Source organism: Lichenostomus cassidix, chromosome 2 (genome assembly GCF_008360975.1).
Source record: "Lichenostomus cassidix isolate B80296 chromosome 2, HeHo_3.0, whole genome shotgun sequence".
Lineage (NCBI taxonomy): Eukaryota > Metazoa > Chordata > Aves > Passeriformes > Meliphagidae > Lichenostomus > Lichenostomus cassidix.
Window position 1 is genome coordinate 67,822,906 of NC_139482.1, and position 25,883 is coordinate 67,848,788.

The 25,883-nt window shown below is 37.8% G+C and overlaps 2 protein-coding genes across 7 annotated transcripts in view; one reads left to right on the plus strand and one right to left on the minus strand.

Annotated features, from left to right (window-relative positions):
• Positions 1-194: 194 nt before the first annotated feature.
• Positions 195-25,523, minus strand: PRP4K (pre-mRNA processing factor kinase PRP4K). 4 transcript variants are annotated; one of them, XR_014849966.1, is made up of 19 exons: positions 25,408-25,523; positions 20,421-21,614; positions 17,350-17,523; positions 16,934-17,089; positions 16,119-16,200; positions 14,350-14,560; positions 11,854-11,927; positions 10,357-10,447; positions 9,812-9,959; positions 8,438-8,575; positions 7,091-7,244; positions 6,097-6,211; positions 5,461-5,612; positions 4,910-4,996; positions 3,451-4,222; positions 2,892-2,937; positions 2,285-2,371; positions 1,421-1,466; positions 195-378 (listed from the first exon to the last, which is right to left on the minus strand). XR_014849966.1 is itself a non-coding variant. In XM_085051989.1 (15 exons), exons 1-15 carry the CDS (start codon positions 25,443-25,445, stop codon positions 4,019-4,021), a joined length of 3,018 nt encoding a protein of 1,005 aa, XP_084908115.1. In that variant the 5' UTR covers positions 25,446-25,523; the 3' UTR covers positions 195-4,018. The 4 variants fall into 4 exon arrangements, 1 of the variants encoding a protein (XP_084908115.1); XR_014849965.1 differs by having other exon boundaries at positions 2,892-4,222; XR_014849964.1 differs by having other exon boundaries at positions 2,285-4,222.
• The window catches only part of LOC146441565 (uncharacterized), a 59,437-nt gene continuing 58,038 nt past the window's right edge, over positions 24,485-25,883 (plus strand). For all 3 annotated transcript variants that reach the window (XM_085051992.1, XM_085051993.1, XM_085051994.1), the window contains exon 1: positions 24,485-25,775. In XM_085051992.1, coding sequence (XP_084908118.1) covers positions 24,874-25,775 — 902 coding nt within the window. In that variant the 5' untranslated portion in view covers positions 24,485-24,873. The remainder of the gene's footprint in view (positions 25,776-25,883) is intronic.

Here is a 25,883-nt window from a genome sequence, read left to right on the forward strand (position 1 = left end):
GGGAAGAGGCAACTCAACAAAACTCCATTTTACATATCCTGGAAGACTTTTCCCAGAGATTCTCTAATGCCTCTGACACCTAAGCAGATAACTCCATTCAAAAGAACCGTATTTTTAGCACATTTAAAAATTGTTCAAACATTTCACAGCTTTGCAGTAGGATGTGTAAGCACAACAGAAGACAGGATGCAAGCAAGTTTTAAGCATAGTTTATTAATTTCAAGCAATTGCTACTTCTCAACATCCTCCACTCACATTACAATTTTACACATGCTGTAGAAGGTCCCTCTATCTCCAGCAGTATCACAGTCTGGTCTGCCTTCAGTGTGGGGGTCAATATACACACAAAGGTTCTTCAGAGGTTTAATGCCACTTACCCTATGTATGGAGATAAAGTATTATTAAAAAGATTTTAAAGGAATTGTTACCTTCTATTAAAAACTCTTGAATGGTAATTAATTTTAAACTAAGTAGTGTACACCAAGGTAATAAAAACACGTGCTAACTCCACAGGGCTGGAGTCTTGTTTTTTCTGAAGGCTTGGAAAACTGAGTATGTTAAATGTGAAGCTCCTTGTCACCAGGAGGGAGAAGGAAACAGAAATCAGCACAGTAGATTTAGCCAAACTTTCTGTATGTAGGACCTCTAGCAAAGATATAAATAAAATCTTTTTGTTCAGGAGGAAAAGATAAGTTATCCTCCTTCTTAGAGCAGCTGAGAAATTGTTCACTCTGTTGCACAGCTGTTCTGTTTGCACCCAACCACAACCACGAGAATACAACTGACTGTAGTGGCAGCCACAGCTACTCTCCTCTCCTCAGACACCTCAGGCTACAGGGCCAGGTATTGCCCAAAACTGGAAACAGTCCTTAACAGTGTCAAAAAGTCAATTCCAGAGGTTTTTGAAGCCTGAACTAAAAATTTTTCTACTGTTGCCAGTAAGAAGTATCAGCTGGATGGGGGACTGAAATCCACTTGTTTAAAATAATCCCTGCCAGCTATTTTCTGTATCAACAACTAGGTCTGACAGAATTAAAATAAGTAATGAACCTACTGAAGTTAAAGGGAAAAGTGCATCATCTGCTTAAATATTTACTAGTTAACACATTTATTTTCACCAAGTAGTGTGGCCAGGTTCTTCTCCTAAATGTCACAGATTTTGTACTGCTCATTCTATCATTTTACGAAAACTACATTTAAAGAGTAATGCTTATTTACCTACATTTAATTACAATTTAAAAAAATCTCTTCAACCAGAAATGAAACAATCTATGTAACAGATTTTAATACAGCAAGTATGTTTCAGGAATTATCAGTAATGCAGTGGTGTTATTAAATTCTAAACTGAAATGCTGGAAACGAAAAGATTAAGACAGAACTAGATGAAGAGTATTTTTCATATCTTTTATAGGACAGAAACCTTTGTTCATGTCTTCTGGTAGCCTTCATCTTCTTTTGAGCTGCACCTACAACACAAAGAACAAGTAAACGAGCAACTTTATGCTTCTCCAGAATAGTTTAAAACAGTTCTGTAGGCATTTAGGGGCATCTTTTCTACTGCTTTGTTTCTGCATCACCAACTCATTTCATTGTTTCATATTCCTATTTTAAGAATAAAGTACAAAGCAACAGAAAGAATAAGATATTACTACATCTGTGTAAAAGTGCCCTCAGAAGTGCTGCCTATGTTGTAAAAGTGCAAGTTACACTTTCTGTACTTAACTAGCAAGCAACTAGCGTTTCACCAAACATGAAAGCTAACTTTTTCCATTTCCTGTATAAAAAAGATACCTTAAATATGTAGAAATAGGGAGAGATTGGTTTTATTAGGAATTTTACAATATAAATTGAGAAGAGACAGGTTGAAGGTTCCAAATAGGCATACAAAGCCACCCATCTCCTCGTTTTCGTAGTTAGTTCATTACATCTCCTTGGTGGGGTATTCCCCACCAGCAGAATGACCTGCTTTGTGGCATTTTTCCTCATTCTTGAGTGCACTAAGAGTGCATGATTGTTGCCATTATGTACCTAGATGGATACAAAAATCCTTCTTAGTTCCAAGTATCATAAAGTACGTGAAACCAGTGGGGTTTTCACAGCCTGCCAGACTATATTAATAAAAAATGAAAAGATGAACTTAACATCGTCAAAGAGAACATTAAAACAGCAGTAGAGACCTGAAAAATTTGTTTCTGTTTTCCTCACCCTGTATAACCAACTCAATTGTCTCAAGCTCTTTTAACTTGTTGCTAAATGTTTATCTACACATGCTGTCAGAAATAACCTTGTTAGGAAGGTGAAGTTGGTGTCTCAGCAAATCAGACCCATGGAGTAGGCGTTGAGTGGCCTGTGACTCGCTTTCCTTTTTTCTCTTTCAGCACCATCAAAAGGAAAAGTGAGAAAAACAGCACAAACATTAGTTAAAGCCTGAATTTAATCCCATGTCCTACAGGAATAATTTCATTACAATGAAAGCAGACAGACAGTATCTGTAGGGTTTTTTTGCTTTGTTTTTAAGCAGTAGTAATTATATATCCAATTAACATAGCCTATAGCTCTCCCCAAGATCGTAACATTTAATAATCCGTTTAATTAAATGATTAATAGGAAATGCAGGGGTGGGTCTTACAAATTACCTGATTTACCATCACTGAAGACAGATTCTTTTAAAAATGGCTACAAATGCCTTGTTCACAAAAGACTTTATTATCTAATGATGCATACTGAAAACATACAGAAATCTGCATGGTCCACTTTACATGCAGCAGAACAATCTTCACTTTACAATAAGTAAGTGTCAACTGTTTTATGCAAGAGACAACACTTTAAAGTCACATTTCTTAAAGAAAAGCTTCATTTACAAAAGAAATAAAAGGTAAAGAAGCAATTACCGCTTTTAAAAAGCAGCTGCTTTGTTCAAGAGTGGAAGGTTTATGCCTGTATTGAAAGACAACATGATCACAAATAATGAAAACAATGAACAAATGAAACACTTTTAGCATAAAGCAGTACACTTTCAAAATGACATACAAATAGTTAAAAATTTCGTTATGTTGTCTATCTATCCTTTAGATATAAGGTCTTTCAAATGAGATCCCAACATATGTAATTACTAAATGAAAACTCTTTTGTAAGTATTGGTTCTATGTCATAGTGAACTGTATTTAACAAAATGTATACAAAGTCTATAGCAAGTTGATTAAAAAAATTAAAGTAATAAGAAACAGTACACTGAAGGCGCTCTATCCATCAAGTGCGCTCTCTCCCAGTTTTAAATGTGATGAACAGAACAGAAGTTGTAACTATGCCACGGTTGCAATGCCAGAAAATAAAACAAGATCATTTCTCAAACATGCAGGGAATTCTGCCACAATGCTATTGTCTCTCATTTGTCAGTCGTTCCAGTAAAATAACAGCTTAAACACCGGTGATGTTGATGGGTTAGCTTACCTTCAGTGTACTGAAAGTTGTACACAACCTGCTTTAAAAGAGGAGACCATCCCTGCGGGCAGGCTCAAGAAGGAACAGACCCCCTTCGGCACTGACTACACCAAGGGCATGCTGCTGTGGCCTGCACACACACACCTAGGAAAACGTGAATATAAACAGCATTTATGCTGGCCATTTTGTAAAGACAAAAATGAAGCCAAGTCTGCTAAAAACAAATCAACCACCCAGTATTACTGCTCTCTTTTTTTTTTCTTTCTTTTTTTTTATAACAGATGCTTTTTTCTTTTTATAATATATACGAACTGCAACCATATACATTAGCATTGTACTTTTGTGCAGTCTTGGCAATTAAAACAGTTCTACAGTGAAAATTTTCACATAAGACACAAAACAGAATTACTCTAACATTTCTAAAAGAAATATCAGCCTTGATGTTAATTCAAATGTATCATTTCTTCCTCAACTTTGCAGGGGAAATATTTATGTTTATATACATTAATAACTGCTGTGAAATTTCTTCAGTCTTTGTATCTTAATTAATCAAACCCTTTGAATTTCTTCATCTGGTTTAAATTTTCTCCTGGATGAAGGCGTGCTGCAGAGCCTGGTTGATGCTAATCCGTTTAGCTGGGTCTAGCATAAGAATCTGGTCCAACAAGTCCTTTAGCTGGTGCACTTTTTTACGCTGGTCTTCAGGGAGTCGTTGGCACCCAATCAAGTCTGCTAATAGGTCCTTGGTTGGATTAATGGTGCTCATAACAGTAACTTTCTCCTACAAACACAAAAATGGCAGCCTTGTAGAACAGAAGTAATGCACGGACCCCCCCATCCATCCCTTTTGCAGAATTTCAGCAGCAGATTTTCTGCAGGGTTGTCTTATATCTGAGCAGCAACACCCTTGCCCCATACAGGCACATAAAATCATCACGTGGAAGAAGATAGAGTGGAAAAAACACTGTCAGGGGGAGGCCACTGACACAGGTTCACACATGAACCTAACATCCCTGCTAACTGAAAACACAGAAGTCCATGTGGAAAGTTCCCATATCTGAGCGCTATTTTGTGGTTCTTCTTAAAAATTGTATGTCAAAACTATACCAAAATTAATAGTGACCTCATACAATATAACCACATTGTACTGAAGCTGAACATCCTTCTACAAAAAGAAGGTAGACTCTCTTTTATTAGTAATTTAAGAATAGATGATATGAAGATATCCTGTATATTTACCAGATTAAAATTCGATTTCTCTTAATTGTGTTCCTACATCCCAGGAAAAAAAACAACAAACTCACTTGCCATTTTATAACTATGCAATCTGTCCATACTGCTGCAAAAGGACATTCTAATAGCTTATTAAATCTTGCTTTTGATTAGGATGTCACGGTACCTTTGAAAGACCATATAGTAGGAAAGCTTGGAGAAAAGTCATGGGTTAGTCAACCCATCGAGGACTTACCCTTTCTGTCACTTTATCTACTTCTATATACATAAAGTTGAGATTTTGATCAAAGTGCTGATCTTTGAACACACCTTTTCGAATCATCTGGAAAATGAGGAAGAGGCAAGAGTTTCAGGCAAGTTCTCTCTGTCTTACAAATTTCACATTTAACATCATTGTCCACTAATTTATTGCAATATGAATAATTTAATATTAATGAAAAAGCATATCAAAAGGACAGGAAGAAATGTTGAGATTGAATACAAAGATACAGTTCAAACCCTTTGAAAAAGGACACAGTATCTTTCATTGACTTACGCATTTTTTTCAGGTCAGTGCTTAGAAGGTTTCTGCTTTCACTTTATACTTAGTCTATGAAAAAGAAGCTGTATACTTTCACTTCATAAGATATTAAATCAGTATAAATGACACAGTCAGAGCAAAGTCTAGCACTTACCTACTGTTAAAAAAGATGTATATGATAAGAAACAGAATTCCAGGAGAAAAAACAATGTATGTTCTACTGTTCATTACAGCAGTTTCAGATATTAAGTACTTATTTTTCTTACCTTGTTTGGCATCTTTCCTTTGAGATCCATGGCAAGTTTCAACATATGATTATTGGTTTTGCCAGGAAACAGTATTTTTCCTGTATAAAGCTCATATAATGTGCAGCCTACAGACCACATATCTATACCATAGTCATAGATTTTTCCTATAACTGAAACAGAGCAATTCCAGTTAATTCCATAAAGGCAGACCTTGATACAGTATCACAAAAGCAGACAGATGAAAAAATTCTAATTTGTAAACTATATTGATGCTGCTCCTCTTAGGAATAGAAAATTACCATACAACAAGGATGCAAAACTTTTAGCTTTTAAGGTACCCCTATTTTAGAAAGGGAGGTTTTTACCCTAACACTAAACTGATCAGCATTAAATAAGATAAAAACAAGATGTCAGAACAATACTTCTAAATTAAAACAACTACAACCCATCAAAATAACTTCTCACTGAGTTGATCACTAACATACATGAAGAGTCACATGAACATGCTTTCAAAAGTCTGAATTTTTGACGACCATCATATTTCCAGAGTCATGTTTTGCTAAGACTAGAGAATAAATTTAAGACAACTTTTCATCTGCTAATACTGGCATTTCCTGGTATGTGATAGATGTAGTTAACCCAAAATGTACTTACTGATTTCTGGAGCTCGATAAAATCTACTAACTAGATAGGGTGTGATGTCGTTATCTGCAACATGTGAAGCTGATCCAAAATCACAAAGCTTTAGTATTGTTTTTGACTCATTCACCTGAAAGTTAAACATAAATATCTATCAGCACTATTTGTGGACAGAACTGATAATAGCACTGTAAAAGTGACAACACATTTAAGTCAGAGATAGGAAAAACATTCAGCCTTTAAACTGGCAGTTCCTTCCTCTCTATATTCTAAGACAATTGTAAAACTTCCTCAAACTGAAAGTGACAGTTAATGTCTTCAGATCCTACATAACACAAAAGTCAGTTTCATGTACTTTTCCCATAACAAAAGATTTTACTCCAGATACTAAAATTTTACAAAGTTAGCATTGCAACTCCAGTGTCCAGAGTACCACTTAAAAACCAGCATATTACTCACATCTCATGCTTACATAGTAAATTTTACTGCTGAGATAGTAATAAGAGAACATTTTAGATAAATTAAAAATCTGAGTTTGTCACAGGGATGATGTCAAAAAAAAACCAAAGGAAACCACTGGATTTCTCTGATGTAGCTCTCATGCCCTACAAGAAAAGAGGCATTAAAGACCTTTCCCCATTATCTCACTCACATAATGAAAATCTCCATCCAGACTCAAACAATCTACTTCCATTTTCCAGAAGGCAAGAACATCTTTCAACTATTGATGGGAAAATGCCAAATATTTCTCCTGTAAGACACTGTCTTACTTTGGAAAATCTGCTTCCCATAAATTCAGAAGTGGATGCATGTCTGTTTGAAAAATATTTTATTTAGATGCTGTATTTTATTTCTTACCATTTATACCACAATATCATTTCCTATTGAAGTGTGAAGCCTTAACACACTCAGTAAATTTGACTTCACCTAAATTAACAGAATGATATTCAAATACTATATTTTACACCTACATATCATGCAAAAAAAGTTTTAATTATTTGTTACTTACCAAAATATTATCTGGTTTAATATCTGCATGTAGGATATTGCATCTTTTAAGAAGTTTTAAAGCCAGGAACAACTGCTGGCTGTAGGAACGCACCGCTTTAATATGGAGTCCAACATCTTTCCCATACTTCTTCAACACCTCTCGTAAATTCATACTGTTAAGGAAATGGGGGAAAGAAAGAATTGGTAAGAGTGGCCTCCTAAATTCTAAGACAATCTTGAGCAAACCAGTTAGCTTAAAGAACTTTGTGAAAAAAGTCGCATTCAACTTAACATACCACTCTGTTAGCTACGGAATTTAAATAAAAAGGCTGGTCAACCAGATCTGTCCTATGCTGTGTAATTACTTATTACACTGGACTTACTTAGTTCAGAGCATATTTTTAATCAATATTGATTTGACAGGATTTATTTGCACATGAACAGCATTTTCTTAACAACCACAAACCCCCTTTGTGCTCATTTTCTTCAGAAACAAATGAAAAAAGAAGCCTGCAAAAGATGAAAGTTGAGGAGATTTTTTTTGTGTCTTAAGCAGCAGATAAAAAGACCATCACTCTAGCACAAAAACGTAATTGGACATAAATAAGGTACAAGTGTGTAGCCAAGACACAGTGCACCACAAGACAATAATTTTTTCTATGGCTTATTAATGATACATGACAGTAATTACACAAAAATTGCATTGTTTCAGTATGTAACTTGCCTTCACCCCAAATATGGCAAAAATTAAAGTATGACAGAAAACTTAGGATATGAACAACTGAAGTCTCTAAGTAGGAATGGGGACAAAGGCAATTAATACATCTGGATCTACCATAAAACAGTATCTAGAATCAACCTGTCACAAGAGATTAATTACTTGAACAAAAAGTGAGCATGCAAAGAACCACTGCAATGATTTTCTTCCTTAAACTGTTATTATATGTAAATATTCTTCACAGAATATACAGCATTTTCTGAATCTCCCTGAGAATGCATTTTTAATACAAACCCTTAAAATGAAGAATTATGAAAACTAATAAAAATACTGACATACACAAAAAATCATTAAGAGCAGTACTAGTGATATGAACCATAATTGTACTATATAACCATCCTATGAACCATACATTATCTTGTTACAAATATTTTCCAGGCAGAAAATTCACAACAATGCTAAAAGTAAATCAGAAATAGTTCAGTTGTCTGTGAATTTGCAGACAATTCTTTTTGTTTCCAAGTTCCTTGCATTCTTGAATCTTGGACTAGAACAAGGTTATCAAAACAAAAGCCAAATCCAGAAAGGTAAAGAACACTCAGTAGTACTTTACCTTTTACAGAGAACCCCAAACATTTGTCATCTTACCTGAGTGGCTCAAATACCAGACAGAGATGTTGTTTGTGGTAGAAATGCCTGAACAACCGTAGACAATGAAACTTGTCATCAGGATCAGCATCATTGAGCTTCTTTAAAAATTCCAGTTCTTTTAGGCCAGTTTTTTGCCTGAAAACAGAGAAAAGTGATTATAAAACAAAATCAGTTAAATTCTAGTATTTTTTTTAAATCTAGACATTCACTTGTGTGACTATAATTATCCAGGAAGGAGAAGTGTCTTGTCATTACTTAATGTACCACAGCTAAAAAAAACCCAAAAATCACAACAGCAGTTTTCTGGCAGTGACTACACACTGGCTAAGTTTAATTCCTGGCTCTTCACTGTACCTATGTAACTTATCCTTTCCTCCTCACTCTCAGTTGCATGTAAAGCTAAAACTGGATTTTATCCTGTAGTATGACAAATTTCAAAGAGCGCTCACTTGAGAAGTTTACTTTTTTAAAAAAAGTAGTTCACCACACACCTCATTATTACAAGAAGATTTAAACTGAACTGACTATAGATTCAATTACACATTCAAGCCTATTACCTATACATCAAACTAAACTACCTTACCACCCTTCCTTTTGCCTTTAAAATTTTTCTAGATACTTATTCACATAGCTAAAACCAGTTATACACACAAATCCAGTTATACACACAGTAAGACAACTTTTAAAACTTTCAAGGTAAAATGCATGGAAAATATTTTCACTTAAGCTGTCTATAACAGAAGAGGACATAACAAATGACTGTATAAATATTGCAGCAGATAGTGAAAACAAGCATTGTAGACAAGTCCTCAAATAACATATTTTAAGAGATCATTTTTGTTAATGTGCACTCATTCTGAAAGACCTTTTTTATATTTCAGGAGAGAGAGTCCCACCTCTTTTTATGTCTTATATACATTCAAATGTTTAGAGAACATACAAAAATAATTAAATGTATGGAGGTCTTTTTGTAAGTTGCAGATGATTGACTGGGATCCAACCCATAGCCTGCCAAATCAATTTGGTCCATTGAAATGAAATTTTTACAGTCCACAACTCCCATCTCAAAAAAATGTAGGTCTCATAATTAGCTGTAACCTTGTTTCTTGCTATCACTGTTCCCTGCCGTTTTGCAAATGAGAAAGTGCCTGATGAAAATGCAAGTACCCTTCTTCCTGTGATAGCTGTAAAGAAGTGTGGATATACAGTCCTCAAGCGCTTCCCATTATCTGGTTCATATTAGCAGAAAAGGCAGGAATCACAGCTGTAATCTGTTACTTCATTTGAAACAAAGGAAGATGCAAATCACATCATGAAAAACTTTCAACTGTTCCACATGCTTCATTACCATCAAACACAAACATTACTTACATAAGTTCGTTGTTCCTGATGATTTTCACAGCTACTTCTTGGTTTGCTCTGGCCATGTCCCTGGCTCGCACCACGTTACTGAAGACTCCCTGACCCGTGTAACCATAGACATTGTAACGTTTATCTAGAACTTCACCTATATTAACACCTGAGGGATAAAACCAAGCAAGTTCAAGTTATGAGGGATAAACATAATGGAACTTTTCATGAAAAATAAACCATTCTCTATTGTTACAAAATATGAGGGTAAATAGCAAAGTCCATTAATTTAATGGTGCACAACGTTTGGAATCAAATAGCTTTGTGGAAATTATTGGGAACAAAGGGTGATTCTCTAAGTCTGGAGTAATTTCAAGACTGAGGTTAAAACCTGCATGGTCATTTCATCCATTACATTACACAGTGAGAGAGGGCTCTAGGATACATCCACATTAGAACAACATTTCAATACTTTTAATGGAGTATTTCAATACTTTTGTACATGAGAATCTTCTCCACTCAGCACCCTCACTCAATCTGTCCTTGCTGATAAACAAACGACTTACGGTAATAGCCTTCTGCATCTGTCCAGTTATCCCTGAGATTGGGGTTTTCTTTGAAGTCTTTTCCAAACCCAGCAGCCCTTAGACGAGCACTCTGAAATAACAAGTAACAGTTTTGCTTGTGTGCTCTGTATTCTTCCTTGACATTCACTTACCAAAGCCCTTTTTCCCTAGTGAAACACTGTTTCTCTCCACAATACAAGCACACTTATCTTGCAGGGGAGTGAAATAACTTACTGTTATTTACATACCAGTATCTAAAGACTGATGCAAGGAAAGAGGATGAAAACAACCAACAGAAGTATTATTAAACATCAATGGGCAAAGTTTCAATTAATACCCACAAGGAATTTATACAAGTCACGTTAGAATGTACATTTTGGACCATCTAAGTAAGACTTCTTATTTACAGTAAGTTTATAGTAAAAAAGTTTAGTGATTTGGAAGGAAAATACAACTCTTTAAGCCTTGAATTTCTGTTCATTACACACCACTTGTTTCATACTGTTATACATACAACCATAACACTTCTACAATTGCTGCTGACATCTCTTGACAGACTGGGCAATATTTTATCACAAATTCAAAAAAAGGAGTAGTAAAGAGTATCTTCAATTGAACAACAGTTTCTGGAAGGGGGAGCTGCTCACTTACAATATAAATCCCCATTTGTAACCTCTGAACTTTTAAAAATGCATCCTCACACATACTATCCTTCAAGTATTCATCTTTTTCCAGGTCAAAGGGATGCCAGTGTTACTAGAGTAACACCATGGCAGCCTTTTGTCACCAATACAGCCATCATAATTAATATGTTATATCTGCCATAAACCGAATTTAACTGGAGAATTTTCAAGTTAAGAAGAAAATTCTTGTCTTTACTTATTTCTTAGTGTTGTGCATCAGCAACAATGCAGAGGATTTATAGAGAGTGACACGTGAAGTCTTAAAACTAGTCACTGGATTGCCAATATCTGCAGGTAACTGCAGCACATTTAGAGAAAAGCTAATAAAATAGTGTTAAAAGTAAAACCAGGAAATGTATCTCTTCATCTCAAAAAATTTCAAAACAAACCACCAGATTACTCCAACATAGCATCATTAGCCAGTTACAGTATCTTACACACTTTTTTAACCAACCATACATGAATCTCTGGAAAAAGCTCGTATTTAGAACATTGCAGCATGGTAACATTAATAAAAAGCTGAACTTATATACAGATTCATGTCTTTACCATGTGCCATTGTATTCAAACAGCAGGCAAATTCCCCAGTTGCTTACTCTGTTAAAGGTGCCACCAATTTCAGCAAGTTTTATTTCACTGAAATACTAATTAAGAACTACTTTGCCCGCCTTGGTTGATCAAAAGATTAGGAACATATACGTCACTTAGCTGCCCATACTTTTACAAATCAAAATTCTCAGAACCCTCAAGTGACAGTGACTAACAAAAATCAAACAGAAAAAATTCATACATTTCATCTCCAAGAATTACCTACATCAAAGTATGCAGCGAACATATCATCTGATTCTGTGAACATATCGGGAGCTAGCAGCTTCTTCTGAGATGAACCTTAAAATGAAATTTAGATTACTCAACATGAAAGAGATGTCAAATGATAACTCTGTTGCCAATGTAATTTGGCACTTGGTATCTTTACCACATAGTCGAAGATCAGTATATTGGCAAACAGGTAGCTCTACTAATGTTCTAGCAAATATCATTTCACCTATTTCACATTCTAGAATATAAAACTCAGACTAGTTAAATTCTTCAAAGCACTCAAAAATTTGTAACTCCTTGAAAAACTATGTATAATAGCTTTCAAGTAAGCACAGCAGAAAGAACTACATACGTACATGCTCCTTACAAATAATGACTTTGTATATATGTATAACAAGTATAAAATGACTATGTGTATATATTAAAAAACACAGTCATGTTTTCAATATACAAGTTCAGGCGTTTCTGCTAATCACAAGATATTTCATTAAAAACCAAAGTTGTAAAGGCCAGAAATTCTTTCTTTGGAAAATGTTTTCTCCAAAAGGAGACCTGCCAAAAAGGACCTGGTGTGTAGCTCTTTGTCAAACATATTTCCTATTGTGCTAAACAAACATTTTTATTGTGCGCAAGATTATCCCTTTCTCACCTTTCAATCATCTTTAAATCCCAAAGACAATTTACTTGGTTTATAAGATAAAAGCAAAGAAATATAAATTAGGTACACATTAGCAAAAGCCAGCAAACTTCAAACTATTTCATACCACATATTATGGCAGCAGCCCTTCATGAACATGGTAAATCAGAGATCTTCTCTTCACCAAGAAATGGAGAAACATAAAGGGCTAATTAAGCTCTGAGGCTTCAGGTCTCATGATGCACACAGGCAACCACTTCCATACCAAATAATTAGAGTGAAATCTGACTGCATAAAAAATCATCCAACCATGCTGATACCACTGTTTCAAGGTAAATACCTGCCACCTGACACTTGTGGAGAGACAGTTTATACCACTGTTTTGAGCTACAGACCCCTCCAGAAAGTTCCTCAAATTTTCCTTTTAGTTCCAGTTACCTGCACTGGGCTACAATGAGTTATTAACTAGTTTCTTAGCAACTTACTACTCTGTCCCTACAAGAGGTCACAATAGAAATGAAAAATTAGTCTTGTAGAGAAAGATAACCCACTGGTTTCAGCTGTTGTTACAGCCACCTCCAACCCAGGATCCTACTACCCAGATGCAAGTGTAACTAATCTGGTTTTAAAAACTTTTTCACATGTCTGTGTGGTGAATGCCTATGTAGTCAAGACTTATATCTGCATATGCTTTAATAGACAAAATCAGAGAGCACTACATGCTGTGACAAAAAAGGAAAAGGGCATTGTCTGTTAGACATAATAAGACTAAGTCTAAACTTGTGGTATGCAAACAAAGCACTAGAACAGTTCTTTTCACTGATGTCTCAGGAGGAGAACAATCTGAAAACACATGACTCAAGGGAACACCAGGATAAACCAGGGAGCAGTACAGCAGTCCCAAAGAGATGCAGCTTTATTACTTAGAAGAGAAGCATCTACGGGAGACAGCATATTTAGCCCCCAGGGATATGTGTGGCACAGGATATGAAATACAAGCCAACTGCAACTCTTTCCCTCAGAGGGGTAAGGCAGGCTCCACAGCCCTTGTTAAACAGTGCTGCTGCAATTAAACTTTAGAGAGAAACCCAAGCAGCTTAAACTAGCTCAAGTATGACCACGCAGCAACTACACACACCCCTGACTACTTGGAAGATGTATAGTAATCCAGTTTCAAAACACAAAAAAAGCAGCAGACTTTCAATACTACAGGGTGCACTGCAAGATGTTCCGTGTTCCTTTTGCTGCAGCTGGCACAAAGCAGGTTTTATACCAGAATTTATTTCATTTCAATATTTCTATACAATAGAGTACACGCAGGGGGGCAGAGAAAGAAAATACTCATTTCAGCAATTAGCTATGCTGCTGAAATGGACCTACTAGCAATGACCCTCAAAAGCTTTAATAATTCTAAATTACTACAGATCCACCTACTCTTCTGTCACAGTGGCTCTGACTAAAAGAAAGGTAGAAAAGGAGCACAATTTCCAACCCACAGAAAATAAAGTCTAGGACTATACTAAGTGTCAAAAAAAACAATGTGTCTAAGTGAAAAGAAAAATTTCAAAGAGTAATTCTTGACCATAAAGACAGACGTTGTTTGCTCTTCCAAATGTTAAGCACAAATTGTGTTAATATTTATAAGAAATATAGAGAACGTGTTCCACTCATATCAGCTTTCTTAATGAGGAAGCTTTATTTTAATGTTAGATTTTAAGTACCATAACATTTGTGGAAACATTCACAAATTCCACCCAAAAAGTCAATCTACTTCCAAGTATGGAAGTATATAAGTAAACTAAGCCAAGTGTCTGAGCTTTCATAAATTGCATTAGAGAGATTTCAGAATCTTACCGTTGTTCTGTTCAACTGTCATGAGGTTGTGCTTGGCTTTTACTGATGCCTCAAACGTGTCCACATTTTCCCGTTCATACTCCTTAACATCAGCAGCGACTCTTTCTAGGATGTCGTCAGGAGAATTTGAGCGACTACGTGTACTACTTTGAGGACTGCTTGGTTCAGATGGTACAGATATATTACTGTCTTCTGTCTGGCCTTTGTATTTCTAAAAAGAAATGTAATTTTTGGTCACACCATCACAGCTTATCACAATTTAAACATTTTCATGTGCACCCTTTCAATGGTTTGTGCTTTAAGCTGAAATCTTAATCTTTGCTTTCATAATCACCTACGTCTCTAAAGACAATAGATTATTTGCAGAATAGGATACATCTTCTGAAAACTCATTTTGTCACAATGCACCACAGCCCAGACCACAAGACTGAAACATTCACGTGTGTCCTTTACGTCTTTACACTTCTGTAAAAAGCAATTATTACCTAATATTAACTATTTGGTTATGCACAACAAATCAGCGGCAACAGATTTATTGCTAAATCATTCTAGCACACAAACATTGAAATACAGTCTTTGAGGAAAAATTAATTATTTTATAGCCTACATTCTAGAATCTTGCCCATTTTATTAGTGTTACGGTACAGAAAAGCAGCTTTTAGATTCAGGTTTTTTTATGTGAACTGGAAATCCTATTTATTCATTCAATCATGTTAAAAAATTTCAGAAGCATTAGAAAAGTTCAAACAACATCTTCACAATTTTTTTTACCCTTAAGTACTATGAAATCATACAGACCTCACTTCCTATCCCAAAAGTTAAAAATCAAGATGAAGAAATGGTGACACCACCCAGCTATCAAGGTCAAACTATTCAGTAATACAAGCAGAGGTTTTCCATGTAGGGAATTAAGCTCTGCAATTTGCTTCCTGCCTGCACCAACATCAGGTGTAACCAACTTTTAAAAAGAATTTATATGGTTTGGCTCAGTCATACTTCTAAAGGATTTTGCAACGGGCTTTGCATAAAACTCAAATCATGAATAGTATTTTTAGTGCTATTTAAAATACGCAGTACATTAAAGCCAGTGATTTTGTACCTGATAGTAAATAAATATGCTACAACATTTTGCTTGCTATGTTCTAGCTGTGTGCCAAATCCCACCTCTGAGAAGAAATACCTGATTTGTACTGTACAGTTACATTCCCTTTGGCCACAGCTCCTTTCAGAAGTCTCCCTCACACATTACACCCCTGATTACTGTTACTTTTTTACCTGGAATAAGTTCATGGGAACTCACATGTGCATGAATACACCATCTACTTTATGGAGAAACCCATGACAGTGACTTTACAAAATTTTGGAAAGTGACAAGGACAACTTTTACTTGAAACAAGCTGACCAGTTAGGTTAATTACCATACAACTTACTATTATACTAACATTATTATAGCAATGATACAGCTACAGAGAAAGGTGTAGAGAGAACAAATGAAGGTAACTGAAGAAAAACATTTTTAACATGTGTAAAGACTGTCAGAGAACATTCAACTGTAGCAAAATGTGACTCACGAAAGAGTCACTTCAGTTTTAACAGCAATGCTGTGACAATAGAAGTGTAAAATTTAAGAGAGACTAACATTTACAATTCACTAACTGGAAAAACATAGCTATAGGAATGCCTATTGTAATGCAGCAAAAGGCAAAGAGCCTTCCTTTACCCCAACATTTTACACTAAGAACACAGAATTAATTTCTACAACCAGGTACCTGAACAATTGCTTGCCGCTGTAATCTCCTTTGTCTTATCTCTGCTTCTTCATCCTCTTCTTCCAAATCAAAGTCTTCAAGACTAGAAAAATATGAACTTTTTATATAACTTCATAAACATATAATTATCTACTGAATTTTACCTAGTTCCTTGGCATATAAAGCACAGAATATATTAAACAATAGCTGTTCAAGTGACTCAGAAAGCAATGGTGTATTAAATCCCACTGCATATATTTACATTTCCTTACAAAGAAAATTTATCTCTTGGTATCTAACTGGGACTTTCTGTATTCCATTTTTAATTGCAAACAACTAACAGCCATCTTTTAAAAGACAACAAACAAACAAAAAAAACTTGTTCCTTTTCACTGCAGCATCATTCTTCCTCAATGACTTGATTAAGAATGCATAACCTTGCACAACTGAATAAGTAGATGTTTACGAAACATAAACACAACTTGCAGACAGCAATTAATCCTTTCAGCTATTGAAGTTTTTACTCAAGCAATAAGCTTCAGTAATGAAACCAAAAGTTTTCACAAGATACTGATCAAATTGAATTTAAACATGTAACAACATATCCTCCCCTCAGGTCTGCCTGCTAGCCAACAGGTCTTAGTACTTTTTGCATATTCCAAAGTTTTTCAGGACCACCCAACAGTAATTTGACAAGATTGCAAGTACTAAGACATGATTACAATTTCGGGTGACAACTCAAAAACTACACCATGAAGATAAATGCTAGTTCATTCTTGGCATCAGTGGAACTGTAGGTTTTAAATAACCAGTGCAAGTTAGAAATTTTTTCTTACTTTTCATCTGATGAAGATTCCTGTTCAGCTTTCATGCCCTCAGAAAGACTACCTTTAAATTTGTCTTCTTTAACTTTGCTTCTGCTCCTACGTCTGTGGCCACCACGTGACCTGGACCTCCTTCGAAGGCGAGATCTACTTCTCCGGCCTCTATCCCTGTTTGATAATAACAAGAGATTTGGATTTGGGGGGATTTGTTTTCTTTTTTTTAAGAAAAGAAGGAAATTCTTTTCAGAAAACATAAAGATACGCAATGATTCGAAGTAATAAAACTATTTCATTCAAGGAGGACAAAATGAATTTAACTATGCTAGCACATATTAACATAGACAAAAAAAATAGCATAGTCTTTTAACACATAAGATAGCAATCCTTATTCTTCCCATAATATCTTACAAAGTACAGGGTGTCTTTACCTCCTTCGAGGAGATCGACTCCGCCTTCTGGGAGATCGGCTACGTCGGAGGGGCGTTCGAGATCTCCTCCTAATGGGGGACCGAGACCTTCTTCTGGATGGGGACCATCTGCTGGGTGGGCTGATATCCTTTGACCTCTCACGTCTAGACAGAATGTCATCCCTGGTCCGTGTTCTTAAAACAGAGGAAGAGAGTGGTAGTAAAAATCAGGAGCGTGCTGAAATTAAAGAAGTCCATTCCCTCTCTAAAAACTCGAAAAATCTTACTGCAGGTGAGGGACCATCAGATGGGCTGCTGAGGGAGGGAGGGATGGATATGTAGGCTGCAGAGCTGGCTGCCCTTCCTGCATGTCTCTCCCCACCCTGGGAAGTGTGTGCCCATACAAAGATCTAGTTCAGGACAAGTCTGGAAACAGCTCATTATTACTACCACAAAGCTAAGAGAGGTTTTAAAACAAAGCCTATGTTTAGGTCTAACATAAATAGTGGCCTGTTTTCATTTTTACCAGAAACAATTTTAAAGAATATATAAAACCCACAACTTTATTCCTGAGAATTAGTTCACCAACTACCCACCATGGTACTGAAATTTAGGCTTAGGATCAGGCCACTTCACAGTAGTGACAATAATGTCTGTTTCAATTTGGGCACTACAACTGCACGACTTCAACATTTCACACATTCTGACACAGAAGATGAAAACTAGAATTCTTAATTAACATGTAAACTAACCCTTCTCAAATTGAAAAAACAATTCAAGTCTGATACTATATGCACTACTCAAAATTTGTTTATTCTTGCCTACACAGATTCACAATTATTCAAGAAAAAAAATCCTTGGTGGGACTACTATATTAAAAAGCTTAACTGCATGACAGCAAGAGTTCAACCAAAAAATGGAAAGAATATAAATTAAAAATTTAACAACTACTCTAATGAGGCTGCATTAGAAATTGGAAAATAGTTTCACACTATTTCAAAGGAAATGTTTCTACTCTATCTTTTTCCTGCTCCTTATTTCTGATTTTTTTTTTTTTAATCAAGTGGGATCTACTTATTACAGGTGTTGTATCTCCTGAATGAACAAAATATCTTGGGTCTGAAAGACTAATTTCACCCATTCTGTGATTTTTTTTCATTTCTTTTGAGACTGCTACATCAGTCTCAATTACCTTAACTACAGACAATGATCAGACACACAGAACTGATGCAAAATAGTAAGCAGTGGACCAAAAGGAAAATTTATGTATGTGCAGAGTATTGGCAGTTATACAAGAAATTACTGTACTCAAATGCTTTAGCCCAATTAATTTATATCATGTTCTTGGGAACAATATTACATAAAAAGTCACAGGATGAAGAGAATTCCAGGCTTCCTTACTAACAAAGTGGTTGTATTGCCAAAAGCAAATCAAAATATCTGTTAAAAAAATAAATTAGTTCAGAGATCACAGGGATGAGATAAAAAGTAGAAGCTGATTAAGAATTCATAGTAACATCACATAATGAGTAACTCCAGTCAAAGACCTGAGAAGTGTCTTACAAGTTTAGAACACTGGAAACAAACTTGAAAAATTAAATAACTGGGATTTTTTTTTTTTTTGGTTAAAACTATTCATTAAAGCTCCTGAAATTCTCTGCAGTTTGAGTAATTACAAGGAGTTAAAACCTGAACGCAGGTGGAGGTAGTTCAGATGTCTTACAAGGAAAGATTATTCCTGCTGATCTGCAAACACCTCCAGCAGCAGAAAATATTTTAGGAGTCCCCCACTCACATGCTGCTCACCACACAGTTACAGAAGTATGAATTTGACAGCAAAATTCTAGACACATGCATCAGTTGAAATAAGTGTCTAGACAAGCAATTCAAACTGGCTGCAATGCAAGCTGTCAAGAAAAATGAAAACTAGAAGATGCAAAATGCTACAGAGGAAAAGTCAACTACTATGCCAGAAAAACTGTGGTTGAGCCAACACATTCCTGATTCACCAGAAAGCAGCCAGATAAACTGGTACCATTCACAATTCTTGCTTGATTGGTTTAACACCACTGGGGCCACTCTTCAAAGTACCCAAAGATACCCCATACCTAAAACCAGAGCAACCTTCAGTGATTCAGGCTGAAACGTTCACATTTTTGGTGCCTATATCCTAAGCTCAATCTTTGTGTTCCAGTTCCAGTTTTAAATTAATATTTGTTCTTAGTTCTCAAGATGGGTAAAGCTAAAACCCTGATACAAAGTTTTACATTATTTATAATCCAGTGCTGAACTCTTCTGCCTCTTAAACTTCTTACAGCTAAAGAATTAACTTCCAAAAATGCATACACTTCTATTGTTCTTTTCTTGGAAACTCACCATCCAGGCACTATAAGCTTTCAAATTTCAAGGTAACTGCTTTCATAGACTAAATCTGTCTTTTTTAAAAAGTGCCAAGACTACACCAATACATTAAATAGATTTCCATCCTTCTCCTTAAAGTGTATGCAAAATATATGAATTATATACAGCACTCCAGTAAAAAAAGCAACACTACAATCCCTCTAGCAAATGAAAAGTCCACAATATTTGAACGAAAAGAAAGACTCTGAGGATATATCGATATAAAAATTTGCTTACATTCACACATACTGACTACCATCAGGGTTTTTTTTTTTGAGGGGTAAGAGGGGTTAATTACCCACTTTTAGCCAACACTGGAGAAGATTCTCATTCCACAGAAATTTCTGAGAGCAACAGAACTATTGACAAAGAAACAAAACAGAAGCCAAATTCCAAATCCAATGAGCAATAGAAAAGAGAACACAGTTACAAAACTTGTTCCCAGTAGTGGTGCGAGCAGCAAATAACTTAGCACTTTAACAACCACATGATGAATTTGCATATCTGACAGCTGGGAGGAAAAGTTTTTTAAAAAACTGAATACATAAAAAGTAAGCTCATGATATAATGGACAATCTGATTACCTTTTCTAATACCTATTTTCATAATAAAACGAGAAGATAAACACCAAACTAGACGATAGTTCATCCCATAATGGATTTTTGTGATAGCTCACAACATCTTTAAGTTACCTGGGAGAGGAAAGACGCCTCCTTTCTGATTCTCTTCTTTTCCTTTCTGCAGATCTACTCCTCACTCTTCTAACTGGAGACCGGGTTCGAGAGGGGGATCTACTCTGTTTAGACCTACGATCGTTAAAGAGAGGGGATCTGCTTCTTCTTGACTTTTCACGCTGTTTGGGAGATAAGCTTCTTCCTTTTGGGCTACGGCCAGGTCGTCTAGGGGACCTGTTTTCTTTCCCTGAAGAAGCATCTTTAGAAGGAGATTTAATTGGCTTTTTTTCTTTGTCAGTCTCTGATCTCCTAGGTTTTCTATCTTTGGATCGTGATCTTCTATCTTTGGATTTGCTTCTTAGTTCTGCTGGAGATTTAGATTTTCTGCCATGATCTCTGCTTTTGTTTTCACTTACAACTGGAGACTTTCTGCGGTCTCTTGATTTGCTTTTATCATCAGCCTTATTTCTATCCTCTGGAGGAGATTTAGACTTTCTGTTTTTCTCCTGAGATCTCCTCTTAAGTATTGGAGACCTAGATTTCCTTGTCTGATCTTGAGACTTACTTCTCTTATAAGGGCTTTTGGATTTCCTCCTTTCTTTTGACTTGCTTCTAGTAGTCTTCTCCTTGACTCCATCAACTCCTGCCTTGGCTTTCTTTTTGTCAGATCTGTGCCTAGTCCTTTCCTTTGATTCACTCTTACTTGCTTTCTTGGAACTAGTTTTATTGTCCACAGGTTCTAATTTCCCCTTAGTATTTGACTTCGTTGTAGGTCTTGTTCCATTTCGTGCTTTTTCATTAATCTCCCCCTCTTCTTCAGATCCTGACTCATAACCTTGTAATATTAATCCCATCCCAGACTGGACTTTACCTTCCATTAATTCATTTTCAAGTTCAGCTTTCAGCAACGCTCGCTGTTTCTCTAAGTCTTCCAGAGGAGCCAAAAAATCAATTTTAGTTCTTTTAGCTGGTCCATCTTCTTTGTCAGAGGCATCAGCCACCTCTTTCCATTTATGTTTTTTATGTTTGTGTCTGTGTTTATGTTTTTTGTCCTTATCGTCTTCTGAAGAATGTTTATGTTTCTTGTGCTTACTTCGGTGTTTGTGTTTCTTTTTTTTGTGTCGGCTGTGCTTGTTCTGAGGTTGGTCTGCCTCTGACACTTCCCCATTTTCTTCGTTCACACTTTTCTCGGATGCCTCAGCATCCTCAACCCTGCAAAAAATAAAGAGATCAGTACTATAAACTGACAGTAGTCCTTTACCTCATATTAAGTAGACAGCCTTTTAAGACAGAAACTATCTGGCATTTATTCACCTACCTTTAGGAGAATTAAAAATGTACCACTAATTTAACTAAGTTGTAACAGCAGATACACTTCCTCAGGAACAGGCAACTATGGCTGCAGAAAGAAATACTTTGAAAGGAACAGACAGCAAACGCACTGACAAAACCAAATGTGTGGATGGAATCAATGCTTATGCCTTTACATTCAATTCTATCTGTTAATAGCATCTAATAGTGCTGAACATTTATCTGCCAGTCTATCATTATCAATCTCACTTTCTGCTCCACTCCAATGCCTAACACAAGCTAAGCCTTTTAAAAGTACTTTCAAGTGGCAAAAAACAGTTGTGCTCCAAAGACCAAAATTTACTTCAAGGTATGATGCTGACCACCTGATGAAACCTTCTTGCAAAATCTCAGAGCTGACTCTTAGCTGCAATTTTTTTCTATAAGTGCACACACCTGTAGGAAAATCGAGAATTGTTCTTACACATTTATATTACTTATGCAATACAGGGAACACTATTGATGAACAGGATTAATTAAGGAAGTCTAATTTCAGAGCAGTTTTCTGAAAGTGTACAGCAGACTACTGCATTTTTTTGAAGCTGCTCATCTTTACACCCATAAAATGGCATTAACCAAAACAGCTGAAAATAAGCATACTGCAGGTTATTAAAATAATAACATACAATGTTTCTTCTAAAAAGAATAGTTTCTATTAACTATAACTTCTTCAAACAGTAACTTCAAAAAATATACAATTCAGTCCTGATGTTACATATTCCCTTGTATTATCTTCCACAGACACAAAAACTGGCTTAAACAATAGGGGTTTTTATAGTGATTAGCAAATACCTCCTTATCTCCTTCAGAACATCAATTAAGTTACTGCCTGTGGAAATACAGACATTTGCCTTTTAAAATTTGCTGCCAAATACTGCAGGTGCCAGAGCTCACCTTTCTAATTCACTCCATCTAAACTACAGTTTTGGAATTTACTAGCTAGCACTTTAACAACTTAAACACAGCTCTTTGCTATCCCATCGGGTGAGAAGAAATCCCCTAAACATGACAGCTGGGAGCAGGGGGTAAACGTACACAGAAATGCAGAAATTATCTTCTGAACTCTACTGGTTTCATACAGTAGCTGTTTCTGAAGAGTCTGATCAATAATCTGACAGAATAAATGTACCAGAAATATGCTAAACCAGACAAAAAGGACAGCACCTCACTACAAATTTGATTAGCCTCTTCCTAATTACAGGCAGGATCTTCAAGCAGCACACACTGCTTGAAGCTAATGACAATTCTTACTCTCTCCTGCTTAAGCTAATGACAATTCTTGTACTAGTAAATAATGCTGACCTTTCTGTAAAGTACGCTAAAATTATTTGCTGAAATCATTAACACTTCAGTGCTCTGAAATGAGGAACTTCCTTCCAAAAGTAACAAACTGTTTGAGTTAAAATTATAATATATGCAGAGACTTAAATCAGAATGCTCCTAGTCTTTTCTTTTACATTTTTATGACTACTCCTGCTTACTCTAGACATATAGAAAGGTGTTTCTCTTAATCTTTCTCCTGACACACAATCATGGTAAGAAAATATCAGAACAAAAGAGGAAAAACTGGCTTAAAAAGAAATTTTTCTTTGTTGTGCTTGAAATAAGAAAAAAACCCCAAAACCCGAAAAAGCATTAAATGCAAAACTTCTTCATCTTGAATTTGCAGGCCTCAGCAAGTCTATCTGTGACATAGGCTGGTGGAGAAATGCCACAAGGAGAATTTTAAGGAAACTGTGTGCCTTTCAAAATTTCTTTAAGTTGGACCAAGGATGCTGTGTAAGCCCCCAGTTAACACATTAAGGATACTTCAAGTCATTATAAAAGTATTAAAAACCAATAAAAATCACATTTGTTCAAATTGTTCCAGGTAAGTCTTCCTTGTCTTAATAGCAGAAAGTGATACCAAAGTATTTAAGGAAGTTGTTTTGTTATCGGATGTATTTTAAAGTTATGTAATAACATCATCATAAATTCTGGAGAAGCCAGCTGGCAGCAGAAGTGCCAGATGAGACACATCACCGCAGCAGTGTCTCACACCACTACAGGCTGCCAATACAACTGACAGCTGTTTTTGTAACGGAACAGTTAAAATTAAGTTCATTAATATGCAAGAAATAGTTTGCATTTTCTCCACGTACAGGGATATGTTTATTTCAGGTAATTTCATTAAATTGTGGATAAATTTTTACTTCAGTTAAATGCTTCAGTGGACCAAAAACCATTTAAGATTTTAGAAGGTGATGAGGCAGTCTACATGTTTAAGTGCTAATGGCTTTAGAGAGGAACTGTGACATGATCTAATAACAGCCCTGCTTTTTCCTATTTTTGAATTTGAGGACAAGAATCATAGGAAGTTCTCAAGGAGGTGCAAAGTGATTTCACCTGTCTTTTCCTACATATGGTGTTCCTATCATCAACTTCTATTTTATTACTTAACTTTCTCCCTACAACATAGAACATTCTTCTTCATGTCCACGTTTTACATGGCTCACATGTACTCCCACTGCTTTTCCTCACCTATTTTCCACCCCCAGGGTTAACAATAAAATAAAGCCTTAAATCAAAACTTTTTAAGGAAGAAAAGAAAAATACAAAAAGCAGTTTATACGGCTAAAATATTTATGCAGGAAGGAGGAGCGACAGCATAACCATTACGTTGTCAACTCCCAGCAGAATTTTCGGAAGACTGCGTTCCCGAGCTGCCGAGTGCGGGCAAACCCGAACACCGCGGCACTAAGCGGGGCGCCAGCACAACGCACACCGGGAGCCCCGCTCCGGAGGGGAGGCGGCAGCTCGATCTTCGCTTCCCAACGGGTGCCGGGAGTTGCCAGTCATTTCGAGGGCTGGAAGGAGGGGCTGGCGGCAACAAATCACTTTCTGCTTCCACCAGCACGGGCACTTTCCGTACCGCGAGAGCGGCCGGGGCCCGGGGGAAGAGGGAGGGAGGGAGGAGGGCTCGCCGCAGGGCGGGCAGCGGCTCGGCGGCCCCGGGGCAGCCCCAAGGCACCCGCGGGCCCGGAGCCCCTCGGCCCCGCTGGGACAGGCTGTGCGGGTGTGTGTGTGTGCACGTTTGAGTGGCGGCGGGTCCGGGGAGCGCCGGCCCGGATGCGCCTCAGGGATGCCCGAGCCCTGCCGCCCGGGCGGACAGCGGCCTCGCAGCCACGCGGAGGATGCGCATCCCTGCCCCGCGTCCCTCCGTCCCACGCACCCCGCGCCGGCAGCAAACCCGGCTCTCCAGCGGCGATTCCGGCTCCCTGAGGCCGGAGCGGCACCAGGGCGGGAAGGCGCCCGCAGGGCTCCCGGGGACACGCGCTCGCCGCCGCTTCCCTTCCCTTCCCCCTCCCCCCGCGGCCCTCCCGAACCCACGGGCCGATCCAGCGCCCCGAGCCACGCCGGGCCGCCTCGCCGGGGGCCAGCGGCGCCTACCGCGAGCCCTCTCCCCCGGAGCGGCCGCCTTCCCTCATCCTCCTCTCCTTACCCCTCTTCCTCCTCCCTCGCCACTTCCACCCGGGCCGCTTTACGTCGTCCCTGTCCCGTGTGTGTGGCCCCCCCCTCCCCAATCCCCTGGCCCGCGCTTCTCCAGCCGCCTCCCTCCTCCTCCCGCCGCGAGGCTCCGGGGCGAGGAGCCTCCCCCCCTCCGGCCGCTCCTTACTCGGGCGGTCGCTGCTCGGGCTCGGCCGCGGCGGCCATTTTGAACTTCCGAACTCCTTCGCTGCCGCCGCCGCCGCTGGGAGGGGGCGGGGGGGACGCGGGGCCGGAAGTGAACCCCGCGCGCGGGGCCGGGAGCGCGCCGCAGGCTCCGCCCCCTGGGCTCGGGGGCTGGCCGGGGCCGCGCGGCGGGACGGGAGCGGGCCGGGAGGGAGCGGGAGTGCTGCAGGTGCTGGGAGGGAGCTCTCGCCCTGAGGGCCGTGAGACATTGGAACAGGCTGCCCAGAGAAGCTGTGGACTCCCCATCCTTGGGAGTGTTCAAATCTGGCTTGGCTGGAGCTCTGAGCAGCCTGGTCCAGAGAAGAGGTGTGCCTGCCTATGGCAGGGATTGGAACTGGGTGATCTTTGAAGTCTCCTCCAACCCAAGCCGTTCTGTGATTCTGTGATTCTGTGATGCTCGATGGGGTTTGGGGAGCGGGG

Bases quoted from the DNA above. Each gene is read 5' to 3' on its own strand.
- PRP4K (XM_085051989.1), bottom strand. From the start codon at position 25,445: ATGGCCGCCGCGGCCGAGCCCGAGCAGCGACCGCCCGA. The intron at 17,524-20,420 runs GTAACTTAAAGA...CTCTGTTTTAAG, and splicing joins AGGCGTCTTTCCTCTCCCAG to AACACGGACCAGGGATGACA. The intron at 5,613-6,096 runs GTAAGTACATTT...GCTCTGTTTCAG, and splicing joins TTATCGAGCTCCAGAAATCA to TTATAGGAAAAATCTATGAC.